The 20,083-nt window shown below is 51.4% G+C and overlaps 1 protein-coding gene across 3 annotated transcripts in view; it reads left to right on the forward strand.

The window, feature by feature from the left end:
* Foxn1 (forkhead box N1) overlaps nucleotides 1-19,975 on the forward strand; it is a 32,973-nt gene extending 12,998 nt beyond the window's left edge. The window contains exons 2-9 of one of the 3 annotated variants that reach the window (XM_013016428.1): nucleotides 3,849-3,985; nucleotides 4,384-4,845; nucleotides 7,509-7,619; nucleotides 9,367-9,497; nucleotides 11,262-11,358; nucleotides 16,364-16,571; nucleotides 16,716-17,207; nucleotides 19,656-19,975. In XM_013016428.1, the coding sequence (XP_012871882.1) occupies nucleotides 3,863-3,985; nucleotides 4,384-4,845; nucleotides 7,509-7,619; nucleotides 9,367-9,497; nucleotides 11,262-11,358; nucleotides 16,364-16,571; nucleotides 16,716-17,207; nucleotides 19,656-19,975 (1,944 nt within the window). In that variant the 5' untranslated portion in view covers nucleotides 3,849-3,862. Of the gene's footprint in view, nucleotides 1-3,833; nucleotides 3,986-4,383; nucleotides 4,846-7,505; nucleotides 7,620-9,366; nucleotides 9,498-11,261; nucleotides 11,359-16,363; nucleotides 16,572-16,715; nucleotides 17,208-19,655 lie in introns of those variants that run through there. The other 2 variants (XM_013016426.1, XM_013016427.1) reach the window with 2 other exon arrangements.
* Nucleotides 19,976-20,083: the final 108 nt, after the last annotated feature.

Below are 20,083 nucleotides of genomic sequence, written 5' to 3' on the forward strand. Positions count from 1 at the left end.
TTTTACAGACGAGGAAACTGAGTCCCAGGGAAGGAAGTTAAGCAACCTGTTCAATCAATTTCCCACCATGATTAGGATTCAGACCCAGGTCTGACTCCAGGTCATTCAGCTTCAAAAGTTCTGCTGGATACAACAGATGGGGCTGGAACCAGCCACTCCCTCTCCCTCTACCCCACAGTGAACTCCTCCCATGCTGGATAGGGCACTCACTGTATATACCAGTCAGGAGGGGCCTTTGGCCTAGACTTGAGGCAGGGCAAATGAATGGAGTTGATTGAGGGGCCCCTTTCTTCTGGGCTTTTACCCTCTTCTCAGCAACTTAAAGCCCAGAGCTTCAGCTCTTACAGAGCCTGCCCAAAGGAACCTGGACTGAAGGGACGTTTGCATCATCAGTGTTAATTGAGGGTCAGGCCTTGGAGCTCTGCATAGCCAGTTTCTAATCTTGACTCGAGTGGCTTGGAGGAGATGGGTAATGGTTTAGCCAAGTCAAGGTATGAAAGTCACAGGCAGGGAGAGCCTTTTCTTTCTATCTTTTTTTTCTTTTTCTTTTGGTGTTGGTACTGGGGCTTGAACTCCAAGTGTCTTAGCTTGTCTGCTCAAATCTGGAACTGTACCATTCGAGCCACACTTTTATTTCTGGCATTTTGCTGGTTAATTAGAAATAAGAGTCTCTCAGATTTGTCTGCCCAGGCTGGCTTTGAACCCTGATCCTCAGATCCTCAGCTTCCTGAGTAGGCAGGATAATAGGTATGAGCTACTGGTATCTGGCTTCTTCAGGCCTCTTAATAGTCAAGAACTCAGCCAGGGTGTATAGATAACCCAGGCCTGGGAATTGAGGACTGGGTCAAGGATGAGGTAAAGCAGGTGCTGCTGGGGTGCTTTTGAGAGAATGCTGGGCTGCATTTCTGGGAGGTGTCCTTACATCCATATGTGTACAGAGGTTAGGAAGGGGTCTGAGCCGCCTGAGATCCAGGCTGAGTGACAAGCAAATGGGCAGGCAGGGCTAGTGAGGGCAGTTGCCAGCTGGAGATGAGTTCATTGGCCCATATCCCAAAGGTTACCAGGCCAGAAGCACAAGAGACCATTAGGGAAACTGTAGAGCCTGAGGTGAAGTAGCCTTGGGTCCAGCCCCTTGAGTGAATGGGGCCAAATATGTGACATGTGTCCTTGGGCATGTTCTAGCACCCTCTATACCTCCTCTCCCTAAATCCTCCTAAGGACCCCTAGAGGTGAGCCATAGGCTCCATTTATCAGATGAAGGAAGGGAAATATCATTCCCCAGAGTCCTCAGCTAGAAAGTGACATGGTTGGATCCCAAAGTAAGGTTGGCCCAAATCAAAGTCCTGGTTCTTCATTACCAGCCACCCCTCACCAGATAACAGTGCTGGAGATTGGGAGGGGAATTCCACCCACCCCCCCACTGCCACCCCCTCCCCACTCCCAGCACCTTGCTCCTGAAGGGGCTGGAATGCCCTGGGAACATGCCAAGCTCTCCTTTCCTCCTCCTTCCCGCCCCCACCCCCCATAGGTAGGCCTGGAGCCATCCAGGAGGAGCTGTCCAGGGAGCAAGGGCCAGGCTGAGGCGGTCATGCGAAGCCTGAGATGGGCCACCCCATACTTCAGGCCCCAGGCCTGCCTCCGTGCGGTGTCCAGTTACGGCCAGCTCTGCGCTTCCCTGGTCACGCCACATTTAGCATCACAGAGTGAGCAGGCGCCACCAGACATGGAGAAGGAGAAGGGGCGGTAGGGACTCTCGAAGGGGTTAGAGAACCTCCACTAGGCCCCCACTGGCACCCCAACTACCAGTCTCCTCCCAAGCTGATCCCCACCAGGACTTTGGGCAGATTCTCTCCCCTTCCTTGTTTCCATTACCCTCTCTAGAGATGGTTAATTCAGTAAAGATGTGTCAACTTCTGATTGGTCATTTCAAGACTAATGAGGTCTTCCCAAGAAGAGCACGATGGGAACAGCTGCTTGGTTCTGGCTTTAGAGAATCTTGGGTAGAAGGGTTAAAAATAATGAGCCCAGGCTTTTCTTCTTGCCTGACCCACCCAGCTCTGATCCTGCCCTCACCCCCACTCCCAGGGAAGGAACCTAAAGTATAAATTCCAGAGCCAGTCAAAGATGAGTTCAAGTTGTTGTTGCTGCTGTTGTTGTTGCTTCTGTTGTTGTTGTTGTTATTGTTCTTCTGCTTCTTCTTCTTCTCCTTCTTCTTCTCCTCCTTCTTCTCTTCCTCCTCCTCCTCCTCCTTTTTCTTCTTTCCAAGATCTGGACTCAAACTCATTATCTGATGCTTTCATTTACTGGCTGGCACACCTAGCCACACCTCCAACCTCAATGAGTTCAAGTTCTGACTTTGAATTAACTGTGTGATGGGCCTGGGAAGGTGGCTCAGTGATAGAGTGCTTGCCTTGCATGCATGAGGCTCAGCACCACATAAGCAGAAAAAGCCAGAAGTGGCGCTGTGGCTCAAGTGGTAGAGCACTAGTCTTGAGCTGAAGAGCTGAGGGACAGCACCCAGACCCAGAGTTCAAGCCCCACGACCAGACCCCCCCCAAAAAAAAGAATTAGCTGTGTGACTTAGGAAGCCACATAACCCCTATGAACCTGCTTCGTCATCAGAAAGATGTGTTAATAATGTACCATTCTCACAGGCTGATTTGGAGAACATTGTCCCAAACTTTTCACAGTGACCAGCCTAAAGCAGATCCTTAGCTAACAGTAGCTGTTATCAAAGGCTGCTGGAGGAACGAGGAGAGAATTCCAGAGTCAGTGCCCTTTGCAAATGGCAAAGGGAGCTGCGCAGAGTGGAGGATGATAGAAGAACCACACTGACAATGACATTAATCATGAGAGCACTTATCCTGAGTTCAGCACTGTATCCATGCTTTCTATGCCTGATTTCATTTCATGCTCACGACAGCCCTGTGTGCTAGGTCCTATCCTTGCCCTGTTTTGCAGGTGCTGCTAAAGTGCAGAGAGCTTTGCTGACACAGCTAGGAAGACAGGGCCGAGCCTGGCGCTGAGCCCCGAATCCTCCTTAACCATTCCATTGTGCTGGGGTCAGGGTTCTTCTATTCCAGCAGATCTGAACGCTTGGATTTAGTCCCAAACCCCAGATTTTCAGAGGGAAACTGAAAAATTTAGAAATGCACAGTGGTTTGAGCTGGGATATAGCTCCATGGTAGAGGATATGCTTAGTATGTATAAGCACAGTTCCACGGCCGCCCGGACAGGAAAGCCCAGGATACTCTTATCTCCTACTAATCAGCATCAAAAAACAAAACAAAACAAAAACAGAAATGGAGCTGGCGCTTAAATGGTACAGTGCCAGGCTTGAGTGGAAATTTGGAGGCTGTAGTAAAAATAGCACCTGCCAGATGTTGCAGGGCCAGCTGATGAGCCACCAAACATGAACCCAACTATGGGCCCAACCTCTGCATCTTCAGAGTTCTCCCACCTCAAGCTTGGGCCTGAATCATCCTCTTGATCCCCTTCCTTTCAGGGCCTGAAAAGCCTTTGAACAAGATCAGCTAGCCCAGCCCTTTGTTGTAGACATTGGAGGCCAAGCACAAGGAGCCAGGGACAGAGTCTGGTGGGGAAACAGGGTATCTCTGACTCAGAACCCTACAGCTGCAGAACTGAGAACAGCAAGACCCTTCTTCCAAGGGTCCTACCTGGCAAGGGCTCTCTCTCTCCCTCTCTCTCACTCTCTCTGCCCCATCAGATGATGACTGGCTACAGGAAGGGTCTTAGCCCAGGGATAGGGTGGGAGTGAAGGTTGTAGACCTGGTGTTAGTCACCCCAGATGTTGGTCCTCACTCTCATCACAGCCGGCTTTCTTCGAGGCCAGGACTGGGTGATGGTGTCATTACTTCCGCCACAGTCTGACGTCACACTGCCAGGCCACACCCGATTGGAGGGCGACCCCCAAGGGGACCTCATGCAGGCTCCGGGCCTCCCAGGCTCCCCTGCCCCACAGAGCGTAAGTACCTGGCACCTAGACCTGGGCTTAGGATAAAAACCCAAGGGCTAGATGGGCAGCAGGGACTTCCCAGGGTCTATCTTGTCCTTTCCATCAAGTATTTGATGACTCTGAGATCCAGAAAGGCTCAGATATGGGTTCAATTCCTTGGGTCTGGGTTTTTTTTTTTCCAGAACAGGGCTATGGAGCCCCATTAGCCTTAGGGTGACCCCAGGTTTAGATGTAGTATGCTTTTATCGAGTTGGGGCTCCCAAGAGCAGGCTACGTGTTCTCCATCATTCGGAGACTTCCCAGAGTTGTGCCCCAGACCATTTTCCCCAGCACAGAACAGATCCCCTGGCAGGACCCAGGCCTGGTCTAACCCTCACTCCTAAGGTCTCTACCCTCTTTCTACCCAGAAGCATACAGGCTTCAACTGCTCATCATTTGTGCCAGATGGTCCTCCAGAGAGAGCCCCTTCACTGCCTCCACACAGCCCAAGCATCGCGTCACCAGGTCCTGAACAAGTCCAGGGACACTGCCCAGCCGGACCTGGCTCAGGCCCCTTTCGGCTCTCACCCTCTGACAAGTTTTCTGGCTTTGGCTTTGAGGAGGGTCCAGGAAGCAGCCCTGGACGCTTCCTCAAGGGCACCCACGTGCCTTTCCACCCCTACAAGCGGCATTTCCATGAGGACATCTTCCCTGATGCCCAGACAGCTCTGGCCCTGGATGGACATTCCTTTAAGGCCTCTGGGGCACTGGAGCCTTTCGAGGACATCCCTGTGGACATGGGTGAGGCAGAGGCCTTCCTGCCTGGCTTCCCAGCAGAGGCCTGGTGCAATGGTCTCTCTTACCCCAGCCAGGAACACAGCCAGGTGCTGGTGAGTATCAGTGGCCACAGGCCTTCCTGCCTCTCCCTTGTCTGGATTCTCAGGGTACTAGAAGGAGCTCAACGTTGCCACCTTGCCTTTTTAGACCTTGTGTCTCAAGATCAGTCTTCCACTGGACACAAAGCACAGTGGAGGCCACTTGGTCAGCTAGGGAAGGGATGCTGGCCCGGCAAGCTAAGGAAGCTGGCTAAGGAAGCTGGAAGCTTCCCAGAGGCCCTGAGTCAGGATCCCAGAGTATGACTTCTGTTTGTCAGATGTCAAGAATCCCCAGGCAGACCAACCCGCCCATATGCAAATGTGAGAAGAAAAACATTCCAGAGGCCAAGAGAAAGGGCTCAGCCAGGAAGGAGCTCAACTTCCCTCTTGAATACCAGTGTGCAGAGCTGAAGGACCTACATCCTTTTCTTTCTGTCTTTTTCTCTTTCTTTCTTTTCTTCATTCTTTCTTTCTTTCGCCAGTCCTGGAGCTTGAACTCAGGGCCTGGGCACTGTCCTTAAGACTCTCTTGCTCAAGGCTAGCACTCTACCACTTGAGCCACAGCACCACTTCCAGCTTTTTCTGTTTATGTGGCACTGAGGAATCAAACCGAGGGCTTCATGCATGCTAGGCAAGCACTCTACCACTAAGCCACATTCCTAGCCCAAGCTAAATCTTTTTAAGTCATGCCAAGCACTTCTTCCTAGTCCTATTTCATTGATGATTGATTATTGATTGATTGATTTGCTGATCCTAGAACTTGAACTCAGGGCCTAGGTGCTATCCCTGAGGGTTTTTTTTGTTGCTGTTCAAGCCTAGCTCTCTACCACTTATGCAACAGTTCCTCTTCTGGCTTTTTTGATAGTTTACTGGAAACAAGAATCTCACAGACTTTCCTGCCTGAGCTAGATTTGAACCACAATCCTCAGACCTCAACCTCCTGAGTAGCTAGCATTACAGATACAGCCACTGATATCTGCCTATTTTATTTTATTTATTTTTTTTTTGCTGGTCATGGGGCCTGAACTCTGGGCCTGGGCGCTGTCCCTCAGCTCTTCAGCTCAAGGCTAGCGCTCTACCACTGGAGCCACAGCACCACTTCCGGCTTTTTCTGTTTATGTGGTGCTGAGGAATCAAACCCAGGGCCTCATGCTTGCAAGGCATGCACTCTACCGCTGAGCTACCTTCCCAGCCCCTATTTTTTTATTTTACAGAAATAGAAGTTCATTATATAGCCCAAAGCTGGCCTTGAACTGAGACTGGTGCCTTCACATCCCTGGGCTGGCATTACAGGCTTGTTTGCTCCCTCTTCTTTGCCTGAGCCTGTTCAGAGAAATATCTTTAAGACATTTTTGAGAGGTTAACATGTCTTCCCAGCTATCCCTGCAAGCTGGGTGACTATGGGCAAGTCACTTAGCCTCCCCGAGACTCACTGGAAAAGTCGGGCTGAGGGTACAACCTCTTGAGAGTAGTTTCTTTGGGACACCAAAGGAAGCTTACTTCCCACTCCCCACTCTGTCTAAATGGTCTTAGAGCAGTGACTGAGTGGCCCAGCTAAGCTGTGCCTCCTCTAAATTCCCATCAATCCTCCCTACCTCTTGCGTTCAAACAGGGCCCCCATTCTAGCCCCACTCAAGCCACTACCAACCAGAAAGGATGATGGGAAATGGAGATGGATACCTGACAGGTGTGGCCAAGACAGGATCTTATCTAGCAAGGCCCACTAAGGCAACAGCACACCAGCAACGGCCCCCAAAAGCCCACTCAGCACCAGCTCCTGGTTATCCTGCCAGGTGCTTTCTTTCAAGTGCCCCCACTTAATCTTCATTACAACCATTCTTTGCCTTGCGAAGGAGGACTTGAGGCTTAATAGAGACTAAGGCAGCCCACAGCCTGTGCATGGTGGAGCTGAGATTTAAGTACACACTTATCCATATGGAGCGAGAAGAGCTCAACTCAGAGCCCCACAGCTCCTGGGTTGAGCTGCTGGGTGACCTGGTACACAGGGACTCCTTTCTTTGATGGCAGCCCCATCATCTATCAAATGAAGGGGTTGGACAGCAGACCTCATGGCCCTTCCAGGCCCAAGATTCTGTGATTGTGGCAATCTCTACATCCACAACCCCAGGGTACACCCAGGAAAAAAAGTGCCTTTGAGCCCAAGTGGTCAGCTTTCCAGGACCCCTGAGAATCCTAAGAATAATCTACCCCCACAATGTGTGTCCACTATCCAGAACTTTCTGTGCTACTCAGATCCTGATTGTTCTACCCCCCATTTAATCTTCCCTACAATCCTGTAGAAAGTTCCATTATCTCCACCTAGTGAAAGAGGACCTGAGGCTTGTAGAGACTGAGGCTGCTAGGCCCTGAGGACGCCTCTGTCCTTAATTCTATGTGACCACTGACAAGTCTCTCCTCCTCTCTGTCCTCTCGGAGAGCAGCCTAACCTCTGTCTCTCACTTGAAGCAAGGACAAGGGTTAGATTCCAGCCTTGGTTCACACCATTAACTTGCTGAGCTCCCTTAGGGAAATCCCCACCCTCCTCTGTTTCTCTGTTCTTCTCCAGGAATCAGCTTTAAAGAGGCAGGGAAGGGTAAGGGCTTGTTTGGCGTAAAGTTCGGGATGAGGGAATAAGAGAAAAAAAAAAACAACACAAAATTGGTTTTCTTTTCTAGCAGGGGTCAGAGGTCAAGGTCAAGCCCCCAGCTCTGGAGAATGGTGCTGGGATGTTCTGCTACCAGCCTCCCTTGCAGCACATGTACTGCCCCTCCCAGCCTCCCTTCCACCAGGTGAGTCTGGGGCCAGTGAGCATGTGCCCCACCCCTCCCGGGGTCCCAGGATTATCTTCTGGTGTGGATGTGTACTCTGTGTGGGTAGATGTGAATGTGGGTGTGAATGGGATTCAGTGCAGGCAGCAGGGTCCTGAATCTCATACTGGGCCACCCTGGGTGGGGGTGGAGGGGGTTAGTGGTTAGTGGGGAGAGACATAATTGCCTTTCCTTGGGGGAGGAGGGGAGAAGGGGTGAGACGGAGAGGAGGATAGGCCATGATATAAAACAAAGAGGGAGGGAGGAGCCACCCCAGACAGACAGGGACAGAGAGAAAAGGCTGCATGGGACAGGAAATAATGGACTCCTTGCCAGGTCACATCCTGCTAGGTGACCTTAAGCTTCCAATTTCCCTTTGGCTTAGAGTGAGTAGGCCCCAGTATGAGGTTAGGGGGCCTCCCTACCTGGAAGGCTGTCCGTCTTCATTAGCTTTGGGCTTTTCCCCATTACACTACCCAGCTTCAGCCTTGCCCAAATGTACAGGATGGGGTAAATAATCACTTCACACTGACAAGGGATGGAGGGATTTTTGTTTTGTTTTGTTTTAAGAGAAAGAAAAGAGCCCCAGAGCAGCTAGAGTCATCGGGCAAGACAGAGCAAGTGGCTGCCCAGCGCCCGGCTCTATCCACCTGCAGCCTGGCACTGGGACAGGCCCTGCCTGTGGAGCAGGTTCTACTCCTGCCTTTTTGGCATTGGCCCTGATCTTGGCCAAGCCAGGAGGCAGGCAAGTGGTGGGAGTGGGAGGAGGGGAGAGGGGGGGAGTCAGACAGCCTGCACTGTAAGAGAAAAAAGAAGGAAGCAAGGGACACCACATGGCACCAGGGAACATCTTCTCTTCTGGAAAGGGCCTGACTTCGATTATCAAAGCTGCCCTGAGACTCCTGGTCTGACTCAGGGTAGAAGATGTCCCTGAGACAGCCTGTCACAACCAGGATGGAGCCAACTACAGGATCAAGGAGCCACCAGAACCTTAAATGGCCTCACCATGTCTGGTCCTACTTTGATGCCCTCTGTAGTCTGCACCCTTCTGGAACAAGATGGCCGCACCCAGGGCTTTATGGAGCCTAGAGACAGGGTGACTCAGGCACTAAGTGTCTCTCGGTGACCTGGAAAGAGCACCTCAGCCCGGAGCAGCTGGGGGAGTCAGAGTCTCCTACTCCCCTACCCCCATAAAACACCATCTTTGGCACCGCAGCCACGCCCTTTGCTGTAAAACCACCTCCTACCCCCACCTGCCCACCACCATGACCGGCTCTTTCAAAGAGCCACTGAAACTCATAAAAGGTGGCAGGGCCCAGCAAACGCCCAGGCTGGACATCCCACTTCCGGCCCAGTAGTCTCTAAGAGAGGCCCAGGGGAGCCTGGAGTGCCTGCCAGGAAGGATGCAGGCGCTGAGGGCTGCTCTTCATCCATCACCATGACAATGAGAGCACCTAAAGGGCTGAGAGGAAGGAGCTGGAGGAAGGGAGCTTTGAGGCCTTTGAGATTCTGCATTCCAGAATCGAATCTCCTCCCAGGTCATCATGAGGATGTCCACATGTTGGTCCCCTCTCAGATAGCTCTGCCATGGGGGTGGTGGAACCCGTGTCCAGGGAGAGGACAATCAGGCCGCAGTGATTTCTTTGGATACATAGGAATAGGGGAGGGGAATCCCTCCTTGGAAAGGCTGGCTATCATGGTAATCATTCTGCCCGTTTGACCTCTACAGTACTCGCCTGGCGGTGGCAGCTACCCTGTACCCTATCTGGGTTCTGCTCATTATCCATACCAGAGGATTTCACCCCAGGCCAGCGCTGATGGCCACCAGCCGCTTTTCCCCAAACCCATCTACTCCTACAGGTACATCTCTCAACACCCTTGGCTTGAAAGGAGTGGGGGAGGAAGGGGAAACTGAACTGAGGCATAGAATCCTTAGGGTGTGATGGTAATAGCAAGAGGTGGAAATCATACCCAATAGGTTTCCAAAAGATACTGAGAAGATTCCTAAATGGGGGCAGGGAGTGGACTAGTTGGCGCCTAACCTTTCATCTAACCCAGGAGAAAGCATTGGTTCCTTGGGTGGGCCTGATGAGTCAAACCTTCTGGTACCCAGGGCCTGAGACTGGAGTTTGGGGGTAGGGAGAAAAGGACACTCTCTTCTTTTCCCTCTCCCCAGATACAGAGAGAAGCCACGTTCAAAAGCTCTGCTGGAAAAAAATGAGGGAGGAGGGTTATAGCAGTGACTCAGTTACAGGCCATCTGCCAATTCTGGTGGGTCCTCTCTGAGGCTGAGATTTGGTACTAGCAGCACCCAGTACATCTGTCCTTCTATTCATCCTATGCACAAGGATGTTTCACCTAATGGGTGGCAGGCCCCAGAGACAGGGAGAAGCCAGATCCTCAGCTAGAAGAAACTCAGGGGATGGAAGAAGAAGGAAAACAGTCAGAAACACAGAGAGGGGGCTTTACAAGAGACAGGCTGCCGTGCAGGAATGAGACAAACAGGACTTGTAGTACAGCAGAATTGGGTTCTAGACCCAGATTTGGGATTTACTAGCTGTGAAACTCAGGCTAGTTACTTAATCTCTTGGATCTTCTGTTTGTTTGTTTGGGTAAGAAAGGAGGAAGATGAGGAGGAGGAGGGAGGAAGGAGGAGGGAGGAGGAAAAGGAAGGAAGGAAGGAAGGAAGGAAGGAAGGAAATGTCAGGTCTAGTGCTAGTGGCTTGCATTTGTAATCCTGGCTATACAGGAGGCTGAGATTAGAGGTTCACAGTTTGAAGCCAGCCTGAACAGATAAATCTGAGAGGTTTTTATCTCCAATTAACCAACTAAAAGCTGAAAGTGGAGGTATGGCTCAAGTGATAGAGTGCCAGCCTTAAGCCAAAAAGCTAAGCAAGAATGCTAGGCCCAGCTGGGTGCCAGTGGCTCATGCTTGTAATCTTAGCTACTCAGGAGGCTGAGATCTGAGGATCACAGTTCAAAGCCAGCCTGGGCAGGAAAGTCCGTGAGACTCTTATCTCCAAGTGGTAGAGTGCTAGCCTTGAGCTGAAGAGCTGAGGGACAGTGTTCAGGCCCTGAGTTCAAGCCCTAGTATTGGCGCACATGTGCGCACGGGCATACATGTGCACGCACGCATGCACACACACACACACACACACACACACACACACACACACACACACACTAAGTCAGAGTATAGCAATTCAGGCTATTGGAAGGTTTAAGTAAGAGAATATAGGAGACACAGCCTGGGATATTTCAGGAATTTAAGATATCTTAGTTCCTTCCCTACTATCCAATATTCATGCAACTGGCTGAGGACAGACAGGTAATGACAGTTTTCATATAATGAGTGTACTATGTTATTCTTAGATAGCTGTTACTTGCTCCCGTTTCACAGTGGAGGAAACTGAGATTTGAAGTAGCTAGGGTACCCACTCAAGGTCACACAGCTGGTACCTAGCTAAGTCAGATAATAACCATTGTTTCTCAGACTTCACAGACCCTGATAGATTTGTGATTCCTGACTTTAGTATCTAGTCAGAGCCTATCATAAGAGGGAGGGTTCATTTGGGAGGCGTCTGGAGTCTTGTCATACTCTCAGGGACTCTCTGTTTTCTTCAGCATCCTCATCTTCATGGCCCTTAAGAACAGTAAAACCGGAAGCCTTCCAGTTAGTGAGATCTACAACTTCATGACGGAACACTTCCCTTACTTTAAGGTAAGACTGCTCACCACCCCAAGTCTTGGGCAAGCCAGGCCTGTCCAGAACCAAAGGGTTCAGCCTGGAGGTAGGAAGGGAGCTAGGATGGGGATCAGAAGGAGGTTTCCCCGCTAAAAGAGGATTCTACAGCTAGTTATGACTAAGTTGTGAAACATTCACCTAGCATGCATGAGACCCAGGGTGCCATCCTCTGTTCTTTTATTTGTTTTTATTTTTATTTCTGCCAGTCCCAGGACTTGAACTCAGGACCTACACTGTCCCTGAGCCTTTTTGTGCTCAAGGCTAGTGCTCTACTTCTGAGCAGTTTATTGGAGATAAGAGTCTCATGGACTTTCCTTCTTGGGCTGATTTCAAGCCACAATCCTCAAATCTCAGCCTCGTGAGTAGCTAGGATTACAGGCGTGAGCCATCAGCATCTGGCTTCATTCTCAGTTCTTAATTAAAAAAAAAAAAGGCAGAGGAGGGGAAAATGTAGAGAACTGAGAGTTGAAGCTGCTGGCTCCAGGTTACACAGTGGGTTGGAGCCAGATCTTCTGCTAGTGGGAAGTGAACTAGGCTTCAAGAAGCAGATACCTATCTTGAGTTTGGAGAGAAAGTAGAAGAAATGAGAAGCTGTCCCTGGCCTTGCCCCCAGGATGCTGTGAACCTGGAGGAATTCCAGTGGGAGCTGGTCAGCCAGGGTGACAAGAGGTGCCGGGGCTGAAGAACCCATCACCTTGCAGATGAGATTACGATCTGCCTCTGTGGGCGGCAGGCTGAGCTGCAGTTGTGCCAGAAAGTGGGGTGTGGGTTTCATAGTCTTTGGCTGTTCCATGGAACTGGCTGGCTCACTTGACTCTCTCCCTTCCCACCTCCTGGGTACAGAATCTAGTTCTTAACCTCCCCAGGAGGGGTTTGGAGAAAGCTCAACCCAACTTCCTCCCAGAACCCCTAGATCAAGAGAAGGAGTGAAAGGGCCTTTGAGGAAACTGAGACACTAAATCCTCAAAGGGTAAGGATAATGGCAGGAGGTAAGAGGTCAAACCCAGTGGGTTCCCAAGGGATGCTGAAGAGCAGATTCCTGCCTGGGGGGCAGGGGGTAAACTAGATCCCCTCTGACCTTTTGCCTAACCCTGAGGAATCCTGTCTGATTTGACTTGCATGGGTCCCTTGAGGTCCAGCCTCTTGGGACAGGACAGGTACCCTTTTCCCCAGATGGGAAAATATAGCAGAAGGCAGTCTAGTCACCCCAGGTCACATAGCAGGTGAAGTTATTTAGCTTCACACACTGTCCCCTCTCCCTTGCTGCCTGCCCACCCCATGCCCCAGACCATCCTGGGTGGGTGTGAGCTTGTGTCTAAGACATGCCTTCCCCAAGAACGACATCCTGATGGACAGGATCTCATCTGCTTCCCAGGCAGAGGCCAGGAGCTGAAGCCCAGGCAATCCAGAACTCTCAGCTCCATCTGCCAGTGGTGGGTTCCTACTCCCACCCAACCCCACAGCCCCAGCTCCCCAAATGTCCTGCCAGGGGATAATTGGTAGCTGATGTCCAGATGCGTCTGTACTTGCTGAGCTGCTATCCGGTGGGGAGTGGGTAAGAGGGTGGGCATGATCTGGACAGGAATAGAAAAACATGTTGACCCACTAGAGGTTTAAAGGGAGAGGAGGGGGAGGAAAGTAGTTGCTCAGATTGCGGAAGCTTCAAAGCCTTGTACCTAGGATTGCACCTGTGCCCCAACAGGTCAGGGAGCTGAGCTCTCTCTAACTCCTAAAGCCCTGAGGGTCTTCCAGGCCTCCAAGGGTTGGGCCAGAGAAAGGGAAACGAAGGCCCTGCCCCACTCCTCTGGGCCAACGATGGTTCTTGCCAACTCCCAGCCTGGCCCGCGGCCCCTCCCTGCATCTCATCTTCCTGGCTTAATTATTTTTCCTGGGAGCCGTGTAATCCCTGTTTTATGAGGCTGAAGAGTGAAGAGGTCTAACAGCTTTTTTCGGTTCTAGTTGTTGTTCTTAGCCAGTTGCATCACTCCCTCATTCCCCAGTTTACTTTTGACTTCAGAGAGAGAGCATCTAAGAAGATGGGACGGGCCCCAGATGGTGAGGCAGGTCCTAGAATGGGTGACCTGGGCAGGGCCCTTAGTTAAAGGAGAGAGCTGGAATCTGGGTTCATCATTCCCTTATGGGGTGATAAAAGGCTAGGCCTTTTTTCTCTGGATATCAGTTTTCCACTCTGTAAAAATGGTTGAGTTTGCTGAGCACCAGTGGCTCATATCTGGAATCCTGGCTACTCAAGAGGCTGAGATCTAAGGATCTAGGTACAAAGGCAGCCCAGGTAGGAAAGTTTATGAGATTCTTATCTCCAATTAGCCATCAAAAAACCAGGAGTGGAAGTGTGGCTCAGGTGGTAAAGGCCCAATCTTGAGCAAAACAGCTAAGGGATAGTGACCAAGCCCAGCTTCAAGGCCCAAATACTGGCACACAAATGGTCTGTCAGGATCTGTTGGCACAGAGATTCCTGCCAACTGGACAATTTCCCTCTGACTCCTCTAAGGAACTATTCAAAGATTCCCTACCCTCTCCATCTCTCACTCGCCATTTGAAGGTATTTTTTCTGGGCAAGGAAAGATTGGATTCTGAGTGGACTACACTCAGGCCCAGGGCAGCCGATGTGTGCGTCCTATAGCCCCATGAGTCAGGAATGTGGGACTAGGGAAGTGTCCAGCCACTGGACATAATTGTTAGTGCTGACCATACTCCTTCCAAACAGGAAGTGGCTGGGGTGAGGGCTACCCTGGCATCCCAAAGTCACAGATTTATGGGGCCATAAAAAAATCCCAGTGCCCATTAATTCTGCCCATAGGGCGACACAGCCTTGAGACAGTTGTGGGAGTCAGAGGCTGGTCTGATGGCTCAAAAAAAAAAAATCTTCCTTGGCAATGATCCTTGGGGGATTATCTCAAACAGCCCCCCATCCCCAGGGCAGCTGTCCCCAAGAAAGGCTCCAGTAGCCACAGCCAGCAACTCATAGTGACGCTGGCATCAGGGCCTGGTTCTGCTGGGCGTGATTCAGCTTGACTGTTCCCTGGGGCAAGTGAGCTGGGAGGAGGGAGTGGCTGCCCCTCATTAACCAGCAACTAAAGACTGAAAAGGAGAAGGGTCAGAGGACGAGGGCAAAGGAGCCCCAATGACCAGAGAAGCAGCTCTAGACACAGTCCACCCCCACTGGGCTCCAGGCAGTCCCAGAACCTGGAACAGATGGAGAGGTAGGAGGCGGGAAGTCCATAGGCACCCCCGCCACCGCCTCTCATCCAACTGAGTCAGCCTAATGGTTTTTACAACACTCCCTGGGCACAATTACTGCGCTGGTGGTATGACCAGGACTCCTAATGGGTGTTTATTCTGTTGGCACGGTACACCCCCCCCCTCGCCTGAGGGCTGGCCTCCACACAAGGACACACCCCCTGGGCACACTCATGTGAACACACACCCACACACTCAATCATAGATACACACACACATCCCATATACACACATACCCAGAGAGATTCTTACACAGCTACCCTTGGAGACGCGCATATCCTCACACACAGACCCATTCGTACCAGAACACACTGCTCACACCAGGAAGGCACATTTAGGGATGTACCTCACCCCACACACACCTGTGCACCAACCCCATGTAATACAGTCAAATGCATGTGCAACATGTGCACACACACCCAACCTCTCACCAGCTCACCCATTTTTTTTCTCCCAAGTTGGCTCCAGAAGGGCTAAGTCTGGATTAAGAGAGGAACACTCTACAGCTTCTCCCTCCAGAGCTGATCCAGGAGACCCTGTAGTGAGCAAGAGGATACACAGGCCATAAGGCCCAGTGTGGGTAGTACAACTTTAGTAGGGACATAGGCCAGAGTCCTTTGGGCACCCACCAGCCCCCCCCCAATTTATCTGTCTCTCCATCCCTCTCTGTCTCTCTCTGTCTGTCTCTGTCTCTGTGTCTATCTGTCTGTCTCTCTCTGTCTCTCTCTCTCTCACACACAGACACACACACACACACACTTTCTGTGGGGGAAGGTACTAGAGCTTGAACTAGAGCCTGGGCATTGTCCCTCAACTTTCTCACGCAAGGCTAGTAATTCTACCATTTGAGACACAGCTCCACTCCCTGCTTTTGTGTGTGTGTGTGTGTGTGTGTGTGTGTGTGTGTGTGTTTTGGCTGTGGGGTCTGAACTCTGGGCCTAGGCACTATCTCTCAGCTCTTCAGCTCAAGGCTAGCAGTCTACCACTTGATCCACAGCACCACTTCCAGCTTTTTCTGCTTATGTGGTGCTGAGGAATCAAACCCAGGGCCTCATGCATGCAAGACAAGCACTCTACCACTGAGCCACCTTCCCAGTTCATGTGTGTGTGTGTGTGTGTGTTTTGTCTGTCAGTTATGGGCTTGGACTCTGGGCCTGGGCACTATCCTTCAGCTCTTCAGCTCAAGGTTAGCACTCTACCACTTGAGTCACACCACCACTTCCAGTTTTCTGGTGGTTAATTGGAGATAGTCTCAGGGACTTTCTGTCCGGGTTGGCTTTGAACTACGATCCTCAGATCTCAGCCTCCTTAGTAGCTAGGATTACAGGCGTGAGCCACCGGCACCCAGCTCACTTCCTGCTTCCCCTCCCCCCCCCCCCCCCCCCCCCCCCCCCCCGCTGGTTAATTGGAGATAAGTCTCATGTACTTTCCTGATAGGGCTGGCTTCAAACTGTGATCCTCCGATCTCAGCCTCTTGAGTAGGCATGCGCCACGATACCTGGCAACCAGTCATCTTTTTAATTACTTCACAGTCCTTTAATGGATTGGGCAGGATGAGGGCAGATTTTAGGTTTCTCCCTCGAAAGTTACTGAGCTTATGCTCAATAGATAGCGGGTCTGTGCACTGAATTGGCAGATTTCATGTTTTAGAGAGCTCAGACCTAGAGCGAACTCTTGCTGCCTGAACCCAGCCTGAATTCTTGGCTTTGCTTCACTCCCGCAGACAGCACCTGATGGCTGGAAGAATTCTGTCCGCCACAATCTATCACTCAACAAGTGCTTTGAGAAGGTGGAGAACAAGTCGGGAAGTTCATCGCGCAAGGGCTGCCTGTGGGCCCTCAATCCTGCCAAGATTGACAAGATGCAGGAGGAGCTGCAGAAATGGAAGAGGAAAGACCCCATTGCTGTACGAAAAAGCATGGCCAAGCCAGGTAAGACTTAGCCTGGCCTTAGGAGGGAGAATTCTGGGAGCCCATGAACCAAAAACAAGAGGGTTCTGAGGCTGGGTTGGGGAGAGGAGGAGGCTGGAAACAAGGGAGGTCTCATGATGATCCTTCTCTCTTGGGCCTTTTCAGAAGAGCTGGACAGCCTCATTGGAGACAAGAGGGAGAAGCTAGCCTCCCCGATGCTGGGCTGTCCACCCCCTGGGCTGCCAGGCCCAGGGCCCATCCGGCCACTGGTACCTCCAGCTGGGCTCTCCCAACCACTGCATTCAATCCATTCAGTTCCAGGCCCCATTCCTGGCAAGAACCCCCTACAGGACATTTTAGGGGGGCATGTACCCTCCTGCTACGGGCAGACATACCCACACCTCTCACCAGGCCTGGCCCCTGCTGGACCTCCACCGCCATTGTTCTCGCAGCCAGATGGGCACCTGGAGCTGCGAGTCCAGCCGGGCACCCCCCAGGACTCACCTCTGCCTGCCCACACCCCTCCCAGCCACAGCACCAAGCTGTTGGCTGAACCTTCACCAGCCAGGACCGTGCATGACACCCTACTGCCAGATGCAGACCTTGGTACTGACCTGGATGCCATCAACCCTTCTCTCACTGACTTTGACTTCCAGGGTGAGCAGGGGGATGGGAAAGGGGAGGTGGGATGGGACTAGAGGCTGCTCATGTTTGGCTGGTCTGTCCTTTCCTGGTCTCGGGATTGCTGCCTGCTGGCTACTGGGTTTCTGGTCACTTGAAGATGAAGAGCCAAAAGTGGGTGTGGAGCTAGCTACCCTACCCAGAGCATGGAGTGAGGAGGGTCCTTGCCCCCATTTCCTTCCTCTTGGTGCCCTGAATACATTCTACCTGCCCTGAATACATTCTACCACTCTGGGGCACTCACAAGCAGAAGGAAACAGCTTACCTCCAGAGAGCTCTAATCTGATGGAGAGACACACCAGATTTTAGGAAACTATTCTTAGAAATATCTTCAAAGAAATCCTCATCCCAGTCTGGGACTGGTGCTCAGGATCACAGTTTGAAGCCAGCCCAGGCAGGAAAGTATATGAGACCCTTATTTCCAATTAACCAACAGAAAACCCAGCTCAGCTGGGCACTGCCGGTGGCTCACATCTGTAATCCTAGCTATGCAGGAGGCTGAGATCTGAGGATCACAGTTCAAAGCCAGCCCAGGCAGGAAAGTCTGTGAGACTCTTATCTCCAATAAACCACTCAGAAAACCAGAAGTGGCACTGTGGCTCAAGTGGTAGAGCGCTAGCCTTGAGCTGAAGAGCTGAGGGACAGCGCCCAAGCCCAGAGTTCAAGCCCCACAACTGACCCCAAAAAATAAAATAAAGTAAAATAAACCAGCTCAAAGTGGTAGGGTGCTAGCCTTGAGTGAAAAAAGCTCAGGAACAGCACCCAGGCCCTGATTTTAAGACCCAGGATTGACAAAAACTGATCAAAATAAAAATAAAATAAATACATCTTCATCTCAGTCCAAATCAGGGCTTAGGCAGCTGTGGGCATGAAAATACTAGATCTTGGGCTGGGAAGGTGGCTCAGCGGTAGAGTGCTTGCCTTGCAAGTATGAGGCCCTGGGTTCGATTCCTCAGCACCACATAAACAGAAAAAGCCGGAAGTGGCACTGTGGCTCCAGTGGTAGAGTGCTAGCCTTGAGCTGAAGAGTGGAGGGACAGAGCCAAGACCCAGAGTTCAGGTCCCATGACTGGCAAAAAAAAAAAAGAAAGAAAGAAAATACTATATCTTGGGTTCAATGCCCAGCACTACAAAAAAAGCTACTGAGTATTAAGTATTTACATATGTCCCCATCTGTGCCTATAAAATAACAAGGAAACATTAAAACATTTCACAAGTGCACATAGAGGTGACATGACCTTCTCAGGGCTAGGTAATTGTTGGGTTTTTTTTATTAGTTTATATTAGTTATATGAGAAGGGGGGGGCAGCCGGGCGCTGGTGGCTCACGCCTGTAATCCTAGCTACTCAGGAGGCTGAGATCTGAGGATCGAGGTTCAAAGCCAGCCCGGGCAGGAGAGACCCGGAGACTCCTATCTCCAATAAACCACCAGAAAAACCGGAAGTGGCGCTGTAGCTCAAGTGGTAGAGCGCTCGCCTTGAGCTGAAGAGCTGAGGGACAGCACCCAGGCCCAGAGTTTAAGCCCCACGACTGACAAAAAAAAAAAAAGAAGGGGGGGTACAGATTTCATTGTTACCTCTCCACACATGTTCACACTATATTCTAATCAAGATCACTCCCCAGAGAGAGGGAGTTTGATTGGCAGCCAAGGCCAATCCCATCCTCTAGATCCTACAGTGCTGATGTCCTGTACCTCAGGACCTGGCCTGCCATGATGCTGAGAGAGGGAAAGAGGAAGAGGGAGAGAGAGAGAGTCAGTGGCAGCACTGTTTTCTCCTGAGTCTGATATGCTTTCCTGTTCTTGTCCCTGGTCCCTGACCCCTAGCCCTTACCATAGAGGAGGCCCAGGAATTCAGGCTTGTCTACGCCATCAGTCAAGTGATGATCTCAGAGGGTCCCCCAGGCTACCACCAGGTGTCCAGAATTTGCACCAGCCATTCTAGTAGGCAATTCTCAAATCCCCGAATCTTGTTTGTTTGTTTGTTTTTGGGTCCGGTCGCTGGGCCTGGGCGCTGTCCCTCAGCTCTTCAGCTCAAGGCTAGCACTCTACCACTTGAGCCACAGCGCCACTTCTGGCTTTTTTCTTTTTGCTTATGTGGTGCTGAGGAATCAAACCCAGGGCCTCAGGCATGCAAGGCAAGCGCTCTACCACTGAGCCACCTTCCCAGCCCCATTAAATCCCTGAATCTTGACCCCCACCCTCTACCCCCAAAATAAGGTCACAAGGCTTTCAGACTGTGCCACTGGATCTTGGCATCTGAGACTCAAAAAAAAAAAAATCAATCCAAGCTGGTACCAGCATCTGCTTCCCATCAGTAACACCCCAATCTTGCTCTCTGCAGCATGTAAGAGTTCTGTGGAGGACATATACAGCCCCTCTGCTGCTCCCCAATAATGTTTGTTCTTCCCTCCTTCCCCAACTAGGAAACCTGTGGGAACAGTTGAAGGACGACAGCCTGGCCCTCGATCCCCTGGTACTGGTGACCTCATCCCCGACGTCTTCCTCTCTGCCACCACCCCTGCCACCCTCCCATTGCTTTCCCCCAGGGCCCTGTCTACCAGAGACAAGCAGTGGAGCAAATGAATTAACACCATCAGGCAGTGAGGGATCTGGGGCCCTAGGAGATCTACACCTCAGCACTATCTACTCAGCCTATGTGGAGCTGGAGCCTACGCCCCCCACGGCCCCGGCCGGCCCTGCTGCGTACCTCAGCCCCAGCTCTAAGCCCATGGCCCTGGCATGAGCTAGGGCTAGCATCTGCTCATCTCTGCCTGATCTGGATTTCCCAGCTTATTGCCCACATCAGCTTCACCTTTAAAGGTCAAGGAAGGAAAACGCTACCTGTCCCCTG

This window comes from Dipodomys ordii, unplaced genomic scaffold (genome assembly GCF_000151885.1).
Source record: "Dipodomys ordii isolate 6190 unplaced genomic scaffold, Dord_2.0 Scaffold31, whole genome shotgun sequence".
NCBI lineage: Eukaryota > Metazoa > Chordata > Mammalia > Rodentia > Heteromyidae > Dipodomys > Dipodomys ordii.